Here is a 16,299-nt window from a genome sequence, read left to right as displayed (position 1 = left end):
TGTTACTCTATACAGTACCGACGTCCCGTGTGTCTGCATTCGGAAAAAGCCCACGAACAAGACGAATGGGAAGAAACTCTGAGAACCTGTATCCACGCTTGTTCCCTCAGTATGAACGCATTAAATCTCGAATTCAGAGGTCTTCAGCGAGCCACGGAATGTAAGAAACATTATTCTATTTTAGACACAGAGATTAGCAGCAAGCAATAGAGCTTTAAATCAGGATAATTCTCCATCATATACTGAAACTTGGTTGTGTTTCAGTCTCTTGTACACAACGTTCTCTTTAACGATACCGTTGATTGGTTTTACACCTGTCACCACTGGTGGGGCCCATATATTACATAGCTTTGATTCTGCTTGTTACAGAACTCGTAACTTGTATATTTTATTATGATTTACAGTTTTTACAACAAGTAATAATATTTTTAGAATAGATACGACGTTTTGGTCACTGGTCGATTATTATCGATTACACCGTGAAAGTTTTGAATTGTAAATGTATATATTTAATCCGTAAGTAAACTCGAAACGAAACTATTTGTTTTAGGTTCGGAGCAAAGCTACGCGAGGTCTATCTGCACTAGCTGTCCCTAATTTGAGCCCATACACTAAAAGAAAGGCAGCTAATTAACACCACTCACCACCAATTCTTGGACTACTCCTTACCAATATATAAAAGGATTGACCGTCACTTTATTACAACCCTCACGAATGCCATGCCGCAAAAGAACTGACCAAGACAAGCACTTTTTTTTTCTTCGTTTTTGATCCGTATAAAGCCTATAGGTAACCCTAACAGTAACTAGTAAGGATAAATATAATACAATGTGTGCGCTCACGTGATTTGTTCGTAATTAGGAAACCTTAAATAACAAATTTTAGGAATTCCCACTCACAAAGCAATTTTGTGCATGAGTTGTTGAGAAAAATGTATTTAAAAATCCGACAGTAGTCGAACCACAGAAAGAAATTACGGAATATTTTTTTTTGCGTCTATTATCAATGTCTACAGATAAGTTTGTTTAGAATTAAGCGCAAAGTTCCACAATGGGCTATCTGTGCTCTGTTCACCACGGGTATCGAAACCCGGTTTTCAACGGTGTGAGTCCACAGGCATGCCGCTGTGCCACTAGGGGCTACAGATAATTACTAAAATGTAATCAACATGTTTTTGAAATTCGTAGAAATAAAAAATCTAAGTATTTTTTTCTATGAAACGTAGAGGGCTGAAACCAACCATAAAATAAAAGAAATCTTTCTGAGTCACGAGTAGCCATAGACTGGTTTCAATATAAAGGCCAACAGGTACTTAAAAGCGTCTCTGTTGTTATTGAAAATCAAACTGTGATGATACATAAATATTTATTCCTTTAAATAAAATAAAAAAAATGTAGGGGCAAAATAAAAAACCAAAACAATAGTGCGGAAAACACGTTTCCTCGGAACTCTCAAGTTCCTTTTGCTTTCGTATTTTTCCACAATAATAGTTGTCAAACCAATTTGTTCCCGAGTCCCTCTGATTTAAAAAAAAAAATTTGGCGGATCATAATGAAAACTTCCCTCTCTTCGGATTTTCAGGGGTTCGATTCTCCCGGATGGACACAGCAGATAGCTCGATTTGGCTTTGCTATAAGAAAAACATAATAATGGGAACTATATATCATGCTGCCATTGTCGTTTCATATATGAAACCCTTATACGGCCCAGCTGAAACGAGCCCACGCACCAAATATTGAGAATCGCTGTCTTGTGTTATTTTAATATTTATAACACCGGTATTGACATTTTGGAAACAAAACTAGAATAAGAAAGAAACAGACAAGAAGTCTTTACCTTTTAAGAGAGTAAATTTCAAAAATTATTTCAGCCAACGTTTCATCATTTCTGCTTCGTTAAGACTAGTTGTACAAGAAGTAAAGTTCTTGAACTGCTAGCCCTAATGAAACCGCTAGCCTCGTTAAGACTAGTTGTACAAGAAGTAAAGTTCTGGAACTGCTAGCCCTAATGAAGCCGCTAGCTTTGTTAAGACTAGTTGTACAAGAAGTAAAGTTCTGGAACTGCTAGCCCTAATGAAACCGCTAGCTTCGTTAAGACTAGTTGTACAAAAAGTAAAGTTCTTGAACTGCTAGCCCTAATGAAGCCGCTAGCTTCGTTAAGACTAGTTGTACAAAAAGTAAAGTTCTTGAAAGTAAAGTTCGTTGAACTGCTAGCCCTAATGAAACCGCTAGCTTCGTTAAGACTAGTTGTACAAAAAGTAAAGTTCTTGAACTGCTAGCCCTAATGAAGCCGCTAGCTTCGTTAAGACTAGTTGTACAAAAAGTAAAGTTCTTGAACTGCTAGCCCTAATGAAGCCGCTATGGCGAAATGTTATCTCAATTAAAAAGGTTTTATTACTCGAAGAATAAAGTTCGTTTGTTTTCTCCCCTTCTAACTTTATTGTAAGTTCTGATAAAGTCCTAATATTTCTCGTATGCTAAGAACCAGTGTTCAATTGATAAGCCTAATAAAGCTATATCTTCCTCTTTTAATTTTTTTTTTTAGTTTTGAAGATGCTAGATCTTTGTGTTTATTCCATTATTTTGAGCGTCTGTTTATAATTGTACTTTTACTTTTAAGAAGAAGATCACTGATGACAGATCTACACTGTAAAAGTACTAGATATCAAAACACTTTTAAACAACAAAAATCATACTCAGTAAAAAAAATGTTTACAATATGGACGCTAAAAACTGATATAAAGTTCGAACACAGAATTTATTGTTTTTTATAAACCTGAGCTTGACTTGTAGTTTATTATAGTTAAATGAAGTCTTATGAATAGCAATAATCTAACAAAGTTAGTTTAAGATAGAAACATTTATCACGTCACTTCCTGTGAAAATGACGTGATTTCCTATTGTGATAGATGACGACACGTAGGTCATATTAGCAGTAAGGGCTAGATATATTGCCACAGTAAGTATTTTTATTTATGTCTTTAGAGAAAGCAAATGACTAGTTTCGAAGTTATCTCAGAAAGCTTTAAATTTTTCTTATTGCAGTTAGAAGATATCTGATTGGATCTGAAGACAACTGCAGTGCCACCAACCAGAGACTTGATGAACTTATCGAGCAGAAAACGAATATTCCTGGAAAGCAACATCGTAGCACTAAGCAGGTAAACTCACGTGCTATTCTTACTTGCATCGAAATATATCAGAATTGTTCAATTTATTGAGAATTACTACCTGTAAACCATGTTCTAGGTGCTTAATGCTAAACATATGTTTGTTTCTGAACATATTCTAGGTGCTTAATGCTAAACATACCTTTGTTTCTGAACATGTTTCAGGTGCTACATATTAAACATATTTTTGTTCTGTGAACACGTTTTAGTGTTTAATACTAAATATATGTGTTTAAAGATGATCTAGGCTGCTTAGTATTGGATATATTTTTATTCTATGAGCATGTTTTCACGTGCTTAAAGCAGAACATACAATTTTTATATGAACATTTTCCAGGTGCTAAATACTGAACATATATTTATTCTATGAATATGTTCTAGGTGCATACAATTTTTATATGAACACGTGTTATATATTGAACCCAACTTTTTATATGAACATGTTTTAGAAGTTCAATATAGACACAACTTTTGATATGAACATGTTTTAGAAGTTTCCTATCAGTCACGTGACACCTGGACATTAAAGTGTGCAGTACGTTATGCTAACGTTAAACACTCGAGACTTATGTTTAACATTTTCATTAACATCGGTTATATGTTTGATGCTTGGTAAATTATTATTATTCAAACTATAAATAGATCTCTTTATCGTGGACACAATACTTCCGTATGAACACTCTACACACGGGAAACTAACGGTAAATAGCATGTGCGTTTGTTGCCTTAGACAATACCTCCCTTACAAACAACTGTGTGTTGTTGAGGTTTTACTTTATTACTTCAGTTTTTATAAACTATATATACCATGTTATCAGTCTGTGGATGTTTTATTTCATAGAATCAAACGTGATCTTAGTGGAATGCACAGGATGTTAATTGAAAATTCGTGGTTCGCAGTCCGTTATCTCCAAAACGCACTCCTTACTTTGGAGACGTAGATACGATATAATAGTGACGTTCATATCCCATTATTCAAAGCTAGCCCACGAGTCTGCGATGGTTGTTATCATCTACCTGCGTTCATTCTAGTCTGTAAGTTCAATGATAGAGACGTCCAGGTAGCCTCAGTTTTTAGTGTCGTGCCTATAAATACAGACTTACGACGTTAATAATTGGGTTTCGAAATCTGTGGTAAGAATACTACAAATAGCCATTTATGTAGCTCGAGGCTTAATAACGATCGTCGCCATCTAGTGGCAGAGTGGTACGTCTAAAGACTTATTCCGCTAGAAACGGGTTTCGAAATCAACGGTGGGCAGAGCACAGATAAGCCTTTTTGTAGTTTTGTGTTTAATGACAAACAACCACAAAAAACTGCTAGTTTTACACACAAAAAACAACAAAGTACTAGTAAACAAAACGAAGCTAGTTGTTTTAATTAAAGAAGTGAAACTGTAATGTATATCGTAATCATGTATACTGATAGATGTCTCGGTCTGTTTTATTATTATTTCACAATTTCCAGTTATTTTGGGGTGAAATATTATACAACAGTTTTTTTTACCACCATATTTACAGGATCAGAGATTCTACCAGATGGCGTCGTTCAGCCACGCGCCAAATACCACACAAGAAGAAATTCTTCGCGAACTCACCAACTTAAGGCAAAGAAAAATTTCTACTCAGCTCAAGGTTCGTGCAGCACTCAGTAAAAAGTCATTTATCCTTTCACATAAAGTATATTTGTAGGAATATTTGTTTCCCAAATGTACCATCGACAAGTGCTTATATATATATAAAGTGTGAAATGAACATGACAGTGTAGTATCATTGTAGATTGTAACAAACCTAACTTACCATTTCTAGGAAAGAGCGTGGATAGTTATGCTTTAACTAATATGTAGCTGTTTTTAATAACATTTCTATCAGTAATTGATTTATAAAGTATATTTACCTTAAACAGTTAAGATGCACAGTTCATTCTTGACCTATATATGACAGTTAGGCTGGAGCGAGCACCTAAACGATATTATATTATTATTATTTTAAATAATTTTTACACAGTCCGCTCATTTAATGATCCCATCCAGCTGTTAACTTACGATATCATAAGAAAATCCAGGCCTAGGACTTGTCAGAGAAAAGGTGGATCTGTACTATTATTTTTACACGCCTCTGATTTGAAATCCACAATGAACTGAGAGAAAGCAACACGAAATGGACGACTACAGCGTAGCACGATTTGTATCAAATATTAGGCTTAACTGCATCGACGTTTAGCGAATATTTACACAATACCGCATTGGTTTCGTTATAATATATCATGTTATTAACTGAATTCTTACATCGATTCCTATACTCATAGTTACGAATCGATTGCTCGCTGAGTCTGTTGACTTTAATTTACTGTTTTCACTGTTTATTGTGTGTCGGTTTTTAACGAACTCTTTACGATTATGTGGTTTTCAGATTGACGCCCTTTCGAAACAACTTTGTGGAAATTCAAGTAAGCCAAATCTACGAACAGTTACACAGGAGGCTGATCAAGATAGATCGTATGTAGAGAATCAACTGAAAGAGTTAAAGACAACTTTACAGGAGATAGAAAATAACTTGGAGTCCGTTAGGAAACAAGCTGAACAAACTCTACGAAAGTTGAGTGTCAGTTACGACGACCTTGTTCATCCAGGCTCGGATAAGAGACACCCATTAGATTCCGCCATGTTGAAACAGAATCACCAACCTGGAAGACAGACTTCCTTTCTGGAATACATATCAAAGTCCGAAGAGGACTGTCGTAGAGTCCTGATGAAGTCCAAGTCAGCGAAATTTTTTGGTTCTCTTAAGTCCAAAAAGTATTTCGAGAAAGACGACTCGGTGAATGAAGAGCGAACTTCGTGTACGTAAAACGTTTATTTTTGTTCAAGGTTTTGTTTGACAGTATCGGAGAAATCAATGCCGTCTTAGGTTTTTGTTTTTATAATAGCAGAACGAAACTTTATTTAGATGTTTACGAATTTCGACACGATGTGGCGCTTCTGTTGCATGCTTCTATTTGAAACCATAGAATATACGTTATAAAGATTTTTATTTTCATAAAACAACTTGAATTATAAACCGTAATCATAACGACTTAATTCTTGTCTCTGCCTCCCACTACCAGCGACACAGCAGTTTTCGATACCCGTAGTGGGTATAGCACAGATAGATTACTATTTAGCTTTGAATCTTCAAACAAATCTTGACTGCGACTTGAGTCAAAGGTGCGCTATTTAGTGGTGCTTTGTACAGTTCACCCGCATTTGTAGTATGTGGTGTATATTATCCAGCTTCTGAAACTAAGAGTTATAAATAGATAATTATACATAATTATCTACATCAAAGGCGCCAAAAATAAATGATCACGCCAGCAAAACTGTGACAAAACAAGGTAAAATTATATCATTAATACAAACGTATGTATATATATATATATATATATATATATATATATATATATTATATTCACTTGATGGCGCCTTTGGTACAGCTAACTGTGAAACAAACCCACACCCACCCACATATATTTAAATAAACCCAAATAAAAATCAAAGGCGCTTCACAAATCAAAAGGATTCCCGTACAGACTGTAATGCGAGATATAAAATGTATCCTAGGTTTTGGAAGTGAATGAAAAGTAGGAACCGTTTTGTGGTGGGGATACATCGTCTATCAGTCTTAATCTCCGTTTGCTATACAAGATTCGTATGTTTATTTATAAGACGAAAAGAAAATCTGTTTTTGAAACGTACCTTATCTAACCGATAATTTATATAACCCTGATGTAAACATTTTCTTCTAAATTAAAACTGTAGGTTCCAATTAACTACTGCAAGAAGACAAAGTTTTGTGTTTTAGAATGCTTCTAAATTATAGTGTAAAATTATTTTCAAAGTTTTATTTATTTCAAAGTCGCTTATCAGTTAATAAAAATTCTAGTTTATCGATATACTAATGACGTCGCTAAAGAACGTAATTTACTACTTGTATAATTGGTACCCAGAGTATCTATGTAAAATTTGTCAAAAAATAACAACAAAAGATTAAAGATAAAACAGTACGGTCGTTTTAATAATTTAAACAATACGTTACAGTTATTTTGATAATTTTAATAAAATAATACGGTTTGGGAAAGTATTGCTTAGTAAACAGCGAGGGGTTGTGGTTTGCGGTCTCATGCTCCACGCACAATGTCAGGGCCTCATTCTCCACGCGCTATGTCAGGGCTTTATGCTCCACATACTTTGTCAGGGTCTTTATCTTTCTTAATCTGTCTTCTTTATCAAAAATGTTAAAAAATAACTTACGTATACCATCAGATAGTTTCCAGTTACTAAACCAAAAGAGGCCCGGCATGGCCAAGTGGGTTAAGGCGTTCGACTCGTAATCTCAGGGTCGCGGGTTCGAATCCCAGTCGCACCAAACATGCTCGCCTTTTCAACTATGAGGGCGTTACAATGTTATAGTCAATCCCACTATTCGTTGGTAAAAGAGTAGTCCTAGAGTTGGCGGTTGGTGGTGATGACTAGCTTTTTTCCCTCTAATCCAGTGATTCTTAACCTGGGGGTCGTTTGAAGTTTCTCGGGGGTCATGGAAGGTTTGGGAATTATTGGGGAAATCACGGAGCAGTTTTCTTTGTTTTGTTTTTGTGGAAAGTGCCTCTGACTGCCCACCAATGAGAAACACCCTGAACTGCGGCAGTTGAACCACGTCGAGATGCTTGTTGCGCAACCACCCGTCTAATTTTGAGTAAAAATTTTCATATATTACAACGTTTTGAATTGCCTAATTTTTTTTAACTATATAATGTTAATACATCGAACTTAAAATTTAAATATCAAAGTTTCCATCGTATTTAGTATATTTTCTCATTATATATATATATCAACTCTCACACTGAGTGAATAAGTCGGTTTTGTATTATGTTCAGTAATTCCGTGGATTTTACATTTGTTTAGCACTTGTAGCATTTCTCAAGGTCATTTATTTGTAACATTTTAAATAAATTAGGATCTTTATATAGTTTTGTTTTATTCTACCTTTACACAAAGTTCACCACTACAAAAATTATTATAGGGGTCACGGTAATACCCTGGAGAGTCTCAGGGGGTAAGACAATGAAAAAGGGTTAAGAACCACTGCAGTCTTGTCTTACACTGCTAAATTAGGGACGGCTAGCGCAGATAGCCCTCGAGTAGCTTTGTGCGAAATTCAAAAACAAACAAACAAAACCAAAACTTAAGGACATCAAGCTAGCCAATTCTATGTGGTGAATGCTAACACCCACACCCACAATGGATCATTATTCGATCAGACAAGAGTTGACAATTTAGTACTTGTGTTTAACTTTATCTGTAATTCATTGGATATAAAGAGAAAGCGCCTTGAGCGAAGCTGAAAATGTATTCAGCTGCACGTATATATTTTAATTTCTCAATCCACTTAAGTCATTTGAAATATTTTCAATAATAATGGAAGACAAGTTGGTGGTGGGTGTTTAACTACCGGTTTGTTTCTTATGCTGAATCCTGCTTTCCTATTATCTCCAGTTTTTGGAAAACTTGTAGCAGACTTTTTAAGCTTTGGTCTCTTTTTAAAATAATTGACACTTTCTTTACCTGACTCACAACTTGGTTCGATACCTGATGTTATGCTATTTTCCTTTGAATCTCGGGCTTTTCTTCATCTGCTTCTAGTTCTTTTCACTTGTTTTCCTTTTACTACCCATGTTGAATCATCACGACCGGCCATATTACTATCTGACAAAATAACCCTAACATGTTAGGGTTAAATTTGTCAAAAGCAAAAATGATTTTAGTTGTAAAGTTCTATTTTCTTTCCTTTTTTTTTAACGCAAAATATGTATATTGCTAAAAAAAATTAAAGGAACAAGTACGTTTTCTAATATAACTTATCTCAGTGTTCGAAAATATTTTTATTTTTTAGGTAATTTGCCTTATTTCTGTTCTGTGTGTATCCATTTTTTAATGTGTGATGGACAGTAAAACATGGAGAAATAACTTTTTTAAAAAATGACCAATATCACCAAAACTGATATCCAATATGGAACAGTACATGTGTTTATTCAATAAATGTTTGAAACATTCAATATCTAGTGTGGCCTCCACGGGCTGTGACACACTCCTGACACCGATTTGGCACACTTCGAATCAGTCTATCGACGTTATCTTGGGGTATGGCAGTCCACTTGCCTACCAAGGCTTGTCGAAATTCCTGCACATTCTGAGGAGGGTGCTGGCGTCCACTAACACGTCTCGACAACATATTCCAACAATGTTCAATCTGGTTTAAATCTGAAGATCTGGCGGGCCAGTCAAAAGTCTCCATTCATTCCTCGTCGAGGAAGTCCATACACAGTCTGGCGACTTGGGCTCGCCCGCTAACGTGCATAAGAATGAATCCCTCGCTGACAGGACCGACAAAAGGCCTCGCAATGGGTTTCAGAATTTCGTCTCTATATCGTCGTGCGTTTGTTTAGAGCATCCCTGTTGAGTATGAGTAAGTCCGTGCGGCCACTCAAGCATATGCCTGCCCAGACCATTACAGAATCACCTCCATAAGCGTTGACTTGCACAATGTTACAGCCGGAAAATCGCTCTCCTCGGCGTGTCCACACTCTCGCACGTTTATCATCACGAGACACAGTGAACCTGCTCTTATCTGCCAACAACACGGTGGCCCATTGACGAAGTTCCCAGTCCAGGTGCTGACGAGCAAACTCCAACCTGGCCGCACGATGTTGCACTGTCAGAATACGCCTCTTGCAGGCTGTTTGGCCTGAAGGTGTGATTCGTGCAGACGATTGCGAACTGTTTGGGTCGGATTCCAGTGGAACGCTGAAGGTCATTTTTCGCAGTGATCGAGCCGTAGCTAACCCGTGCCGCAGAGCGGTAGTCACGATGTATCAGTCATCTTTGGCTGTCGTGCAGTGATGACGGCCTTGGCCTGGTCTCCTGCCATAAGAGTTCTTCTCCTGGTAACGTCGCCAAAGTCGATTGATGACGCTTGGTGATACACAGACGCGCGCTGTACCACCCTCCTTTGGGTTTGGCCATCGTCCAGCATATGGACTGCCCTGGCCATCTCGTTCTCTGTCAGATGGCGCCTCACTGCTTTGGTAAACAGGATGAAGGTGCACACTGACAAAACGAGCCGAAAAAGATCCATGTTGGTGTTTGTTTCAATAATTAATGAGGAATGCAGAGTTTCGCGGAACAGACTTATATAGGGTACCTTGAGTTGTATTCTCCTTGAGTGAAGTGAGTTTCTTTTGAGTTGCTTCAAACTTAACTCGCACGCTTAAAAATACACTTGTAGACGAACGGATATGTTTCACATACACAAATTTAGTTATGACAAAAATATACTGAAATATGTACTTGTTCCTTTAATTATTTTGAGCAGAATAGTTTAACATAAACTGAAACTTGAACTAATAGAATACTATGCTTAAAAACTAATATAAAAACGAGTCCTTTTAAGGGTTCAACACGTCTTGGCCGAAGAACTAAAATACATGTGGTCTTTGCAGAATTCACTGTTTAAAAAACATCACAGTCGACTATTATAAATTTAAAAAAGGCTTAACTATTATATAAAAATAAAACAACTTTTAAAAGAATTAATAATTATGAATCTCCATTGAGTTTCTTCTGTTATTAAATCGATATTTAAGTTTTATTATTTTACATATAGTTTTATTTCATTTTATACTTTTTAAATTTTTATTTATATTGATTTATTTTTATATTATAAAATGTTTTAAATTATTTTTTTAATTTATTTAGAATTTTTGTGTTATTTTACTTCATTTTATTTATATATTTATATGCCTCTTTATTATTATTTTTATTTGTATTACCTATGTTTTTATTTTATCTAAATTATTTTAGTTTCAAACAAACTTAAAAGATAGTTCTATAAGTGAAACAAGTCACTTATAGAAAACATCTATTTAAGTACAAAACATGATTGAGAACAAATCAAAGTTGGAGAAGGCTGAAACACCTGACTCCAAGAGTCCAAATTCATCCCTAAGCTATTCCTCTCTTCTATTCGTATCCAGTTAGGCCCAGCTTTGCCAGGTGATTAGGGCGCTCTACTCACAATCTGAGGGCCACTGGTTCAAATCCCCGTCACACTAAACACGCTCGCCCTTTCAGCCTTGGGGGCATTATAATATGACGGTCAATCCCACTATTCGTTGGAAAAATAGTAGCCCAAAATCAATTTTGTAGTGTTCTGTCGATAAAAAGGTGATATTTCTAAAAAATAACATTAAAGATACGACAAATATAAAATATATATAACCGGTAAGTTAGTAAAGTTCATAAAATATGATATTTGGGTGTCATTTACGACAGAACATTAAATTTATTGTTGTTGTTTGTAATTAAGTACAAAACTACACAAGGGACTGTCTGGGCTCTGCTCACCACTGGTATCGAAATCCGTTTTTTAACGTTTTACGTCCGCAGGCTTTGCCACAGGAGATCATTAAATTGGGAAAACAAATGATGGGTTAGATTTAACATGTTAATGAAAATAGTTTATACACGAAATGGGTGTACAAGTAAGATGATATTCAATAAGTTCTTTAAGAGATTATGCTGGGATGACCTGGTCAAATGTAAATATAAATAACATTAAGATTAGAAAATGTGTTAATACTAATGACCAGGTCTCTGATCTGTGTACACCCTTTCAATTTTTACCTCAACAATTTCAAACATCACCATCAAATACTATAAAAAAGGACACAATTATTTTCGTTGCAAGACAAATGACAAAAAAAAACAACTAATTTTAGAAGAACCAACTTAGTATAATTCACCTTTTTAGTTTATATTGTCATAAAATTATCGTTTATTTTATATATTCTATGTTAATATTTATTTTAGTATATTTTACTTACTTTAAATGCATATCATATTTTAATTTTCTTTCGGTTTTACGAGTTTATTTTTGTATTTTATTGTATGTGAATTTCATGTATTATGATTTTAATATTTTTTATGGTTTTATTTTGCACGAATTTTATGTTTTAAAATTTTAGTAAATCACGCCACTAGTAGTAAAACCCTCATCAAATAAGTGTGAAGCAGTATATCAGTCCGTTACATCTTGGCTCTAAGAAGGCTAGCTATAATCTCGTGTCTAAGCTATATGTACAAGTTGTCAAAACCAATAAAAACGTGAACATATGCATACAAGTACTGCCTTCTAGCCTTGGCTACAACTGATACTGTATTTGTTACATTAGATTTTATTTTACTTCTTAGGTCCGTCCCTGAGCAGATCCCACACGACAGATATTCCAGTGTCTCTTCAGTCAGGAAAAGCTTCGAGAAACCGTAGAATCGAATCTTTAGTGATGTCAGTCAAGACCAGAAGAAGTCCACTGAGGCTTTTTGGTAATTTCGTGGATTCCCAGATTCGAGGTCGTCTTGGGTCTCAGAGAAGACACAAATCTGCAGAACGTTCACTAACAGAAGCAGATGAAAAGAATGAAAAATTTAGTCTTCGTTCGTCGACGACGGAAGACATTAATTCAGTTGAAGCTTTAAAGAGGGAGTCTTCAGATATCCAAGAAGAGACTCAGAAAAAGCATGAACTAGTAGCGATCTCTAACGGCAACAATAAACACTCCAGACACGACAGTGGCTCCTTAAAGGTTTCAGCCTCTAAACCCGAAAAAAACAGAGTCAAAAACGTAGATAACGAGGGAAATGGACATGAAGAATCTTTCCAAATTGTTCGAACAAAAATTGACCCCGGAGCTCTGGCTGAAATTGAGGTCAGGTATTTCCTGGCTGTAAATTTAATTTTATCTTCATATTGCTCTGACATGGATCTCTGCCACTGGGGTTCTTAAGTCCTTTTTCAATCACCACCTAAAACATTTCGGTGTTTGAACAATGTTACACCCATACCTAAATCATCATTCAATATTCAGCTGTTCTGATGAGCGTTAAATAGGTGAAACTGTACTCCACAGCAGAGAATAAATCCAATTAAATAATATATTAGGCGTCTACGTCAAGATTTTTTTTTCCAATTTTATTTTTGGTGAGAAAGAAGAGAAATCTCTAACGTATACATGTTAACATCCGTTATGTTTGTAAATTCACACACACACGCACCAAAAGTGAAAACTATTATTTGTTCTAAATTTATACCTTTTAAAGGATACGTTTTATGATCAGGTCAGCACCAAAGGGTGTATTCATTGCAGTTACACCCCAATTATATGTATTTTTTGTCTCTTAAAGTATGATAGACTATTATATTATTTTTTATTTTTGTACCACCTGTGATTTCTTCCAAGAAATTATGTAAAGCAACCATTGTTTTGGTTTGGAACTCTATACTAGTGTTTTAAATACAGTTAAAAATGCAACAATTGGTCCGTGCTTTATGTTAACAAAGTCTTTATAACTAATAATAAACGTAAACAAAAATATCAACAGTTCTGTTACGAATCTAACTAATTACTGCTGGGAACACCTGTGTATCTTACATACGGTATGTGTGATTTCATATAGTTTATTTGCTCAGTTCTCTTACAACGAATGATGCGACAGATAAAAACAAATTATGATACTATATATGTATTGTGTGTATTGTTTACTTACGTATAATGTTTTACACTCAGTGAGGGTACATGTTGGAGAAGTGAAACTTGTATAAAGAACAGTGTTAGATAATGTTACCCTTCTGTCCATATTTTGTTATGACATCTCTAATGGCTTAGAGTGTTAATTGTATGTCCTGTTTTGTAGAAGGTAATCAAGTTACTTGTTTAACTGTGTTCAAAGCCAAAAGTTAATATATATTAAAAAACAGAAATGTGCCCATGCCAGGATCTTTTGTTTTAGTCTACCTTCTCTATCGAAGATGTGAAAACAAAATAACACATATGTACCGTTGGACAGTTTTTAGTTACCGTACCAAAAATTATGGTAATCTGACCAGCCAGCTGTGGTTAGTAGATGCTAACACACACACACACACATTAGATTGTCTTTGTAGTAAGATATAATGTTTTAACTGTCTGTATTGTTCTAATTACGACTACACGTTTTAACTGTCTGTATTGTTCTAATTACGACTACACGTTTTAACTTCTGTGTTGTTCTCATTACGACTACACGTTTTAACTTCTGTATTGTTCTCATTACGACTACACGTTTTAACTTCTGTATTGTTCTCATTACGACTACACGTTTTAACTTCTGTATTGTTCTAATTACGACTACACGTTTTAACTTCTGTGTTGTTCTAATTACGACTACACGTTTTAACTTCTGTGTTGTTCTAATTACGACTACACGTTTTAACTTCTGTGTTGTTCTAATTACGACTACACGTTTTAACTTCTGTGTTGTTCTAATTACGACTACACGTTTTAACCTCTGTGTTGTTCTAATTACGACTACACGTTTTAACCTCTGTGTTGTTCTAATTACGACTACACGTTTTAACCTCTGTGTTGTTCTAATTACGACTACACGTTTTAACCTCTGTGTTGTTCTAATTACGACTACACGTTTTAACCTCTGTGTTGTTCTAATTACGACTACACGTTTTAACTTCTGTGTTGTTCTAATTACGACTACACGTTTTAACTTCTGTGTTGTTCTAATTACGACTACACGTTTTAACTTCTGTGTTGTTCTACTTGCAGGCATTTGAGAAGATGACGGTGCAGTATCTACAGAACCGCCATCTTTCTATCTGACGTCACTGATCTATCTGACGTCACTGAAGCTAACAGTGGGCGTGTGTCATTACGGACCAACTGGTGACCAACACTGTAACTACCTGATCAATGAGGAAGATATTTAAGATGGCGGATATTAAGGTTTCAACACCGGTACTGGCAGCGACGATTTTGTGGTTTGTCATGTAGATGCCGATCTGTATCAAAACTGGATATGAATGCAAGACTGTTGGAATTTATTCACATTTCTGATAAAAAAAAACGAAGCCTTTATTAAGATAATTTGACTTTTAGTGATGACACTAATAACTGAATAATACGAAAGGAAACCTCATTAAACACCATCGATCGTTTCCCTGGTGGCTGCAATGAGACTCAACTCACCGAGTACGTAAATATTATTTCCTCACGTGCTCAGTTGAGCGCAAGAAAGCTCGCACGTGCTTAAGTGAACGAACCTTACGATCCCGAGGAGAGAAAGCGTGGTCTGCGCAGTCGTTTAACAAATTCGGCGAGTCTACGGAGCGCGTGTCAATTGTTTTGTTTCTTTTGATAATCACATGTTTTGTATAACAAAAATGAAGTATTACATTGTTTCTATTGTAATAAAATAACAGCTTGGAACATAATTACACATGTTCATACGAGGTACAAGTAACTGTGGTATACTACTCTGAAACGTAGTCACATTTTTACTTTATTTCTTCTCTCCCTCTGTTTTTCGAAAAAAAGTGTTACTTAAATCTTGTTAAGACTGAGGTAAATCAATTAATTCTGAACCACAAAATTAGTAAACTGTTTTTCACAGTTTACATTTTATTTTTGCCACTTCCCTACCACAAGAAACACGTACAGCGATAGCTCGACTCCACTTCCCGACCACAAGAAACACGTACAGCGATAGCTCGACTCCACTTCCCTACCACAAGAAACACGTACAGCGATAGCTCGACTCCATTTCCCGACCACAAGAAACACGTACAGCGATAGCTCGACTCCACTTCCCTACCACAAGAAACACGTACAGCGATAGCTCGACTCCACTTCCCGACCACAAGAAACACGTACAGCGATAGCTCGACTCCACTTCCCGACCACAAGAAACACGTACAGCGATAGCTCGACTCCACTTCCCGACCACAAGAAACACGTACAGCGATAGCTCGACTCCACTTCCCTACCACAAGAAACACGTACAGCGATAGCTCGACTCCACTTCCCTACCACAAGAAACACGTACAGCGATAGTTCGACTCCATAGTGTTTTTTTTACCACAAAAAATAAAACATTATGGATGAAAAGCTGAGACAAAACTTAAACAAAGCTCAACACCAGATATTGTAATGAACATTTATATTAATGAATTTAAAACACGTGAACCACACTGAGAAAGAAAAGAAAGAA

General features: G+C 35.7%; 1 protein-coding gene across 10 annotated transcripts in view; it reads left to right on the top strand.

The window, feature by feature from the left end:
• The window catches only part of LOC143254108 (uncharacterized), a 29,467-nt gene extending 13,941 nt beyond the window's left edge, over positions 1–15,526 (top strand). For 6 of the 10 annotated variants that reach the window (XR_013029954.1, XR_013029955.1, XR_013029953.1 and 3 more), the window contains 6 exons: positions 16–160; positions 3,045–3,160; positions 4,691–4,804; positions 5,582–6,011; positions 12,454–13,696; positions 14,859–15,526. Coding sequence is in view for 4 of the 10 variants with exons in the window: in XM_076508893.1 (XP_076365008.1) it covers positions 16–160; positions 3,045–3,160; positions 4,691–4,804; positions 5,582–6,011; positions 12,454–12,968; positions 14,859–14,912 (1,374 nt within the window). In the remaining 6 variants the exon portion in view is untranslated. The remainder of the gene's footprint in view (positions 1–15; positions 161–3,044; positions 3,161–4,690; positions 4,805–5,581; positions 6,012–12,453; positions 13,697–14,858) is intronic. The other 4 variants (XM_076508896.1, XM_076508895.1, XM_076508894.1 and 1 more) reach the window with 1 other exon arrangement.
• Positions 15,527–16,299: the final 773 nt, after the last annotated feature.

This window comes from Tachypleus tridentatus, chromosome 6 (genome assembly GCF_004210375.1).
Source record: "Tachypleus tridentatus isolate NWPU-2018 chromosome 6, ASM421037v1, whole genome shotgun sequence".
In the NCBI taxonomy this organism is placed as follows: domain Eukaryota; kingdom Metazoa; phylum Arthropoda; class Merostomata; order Xiphosura; family Limulidae; genus Tachypleus; species Tachypleus tridentatus.
The sequence above is the reverse complement of the archived record's forward strand: the minus strand, read 5'-3'. Positions and strand labels throughout refer to the sequence as shown.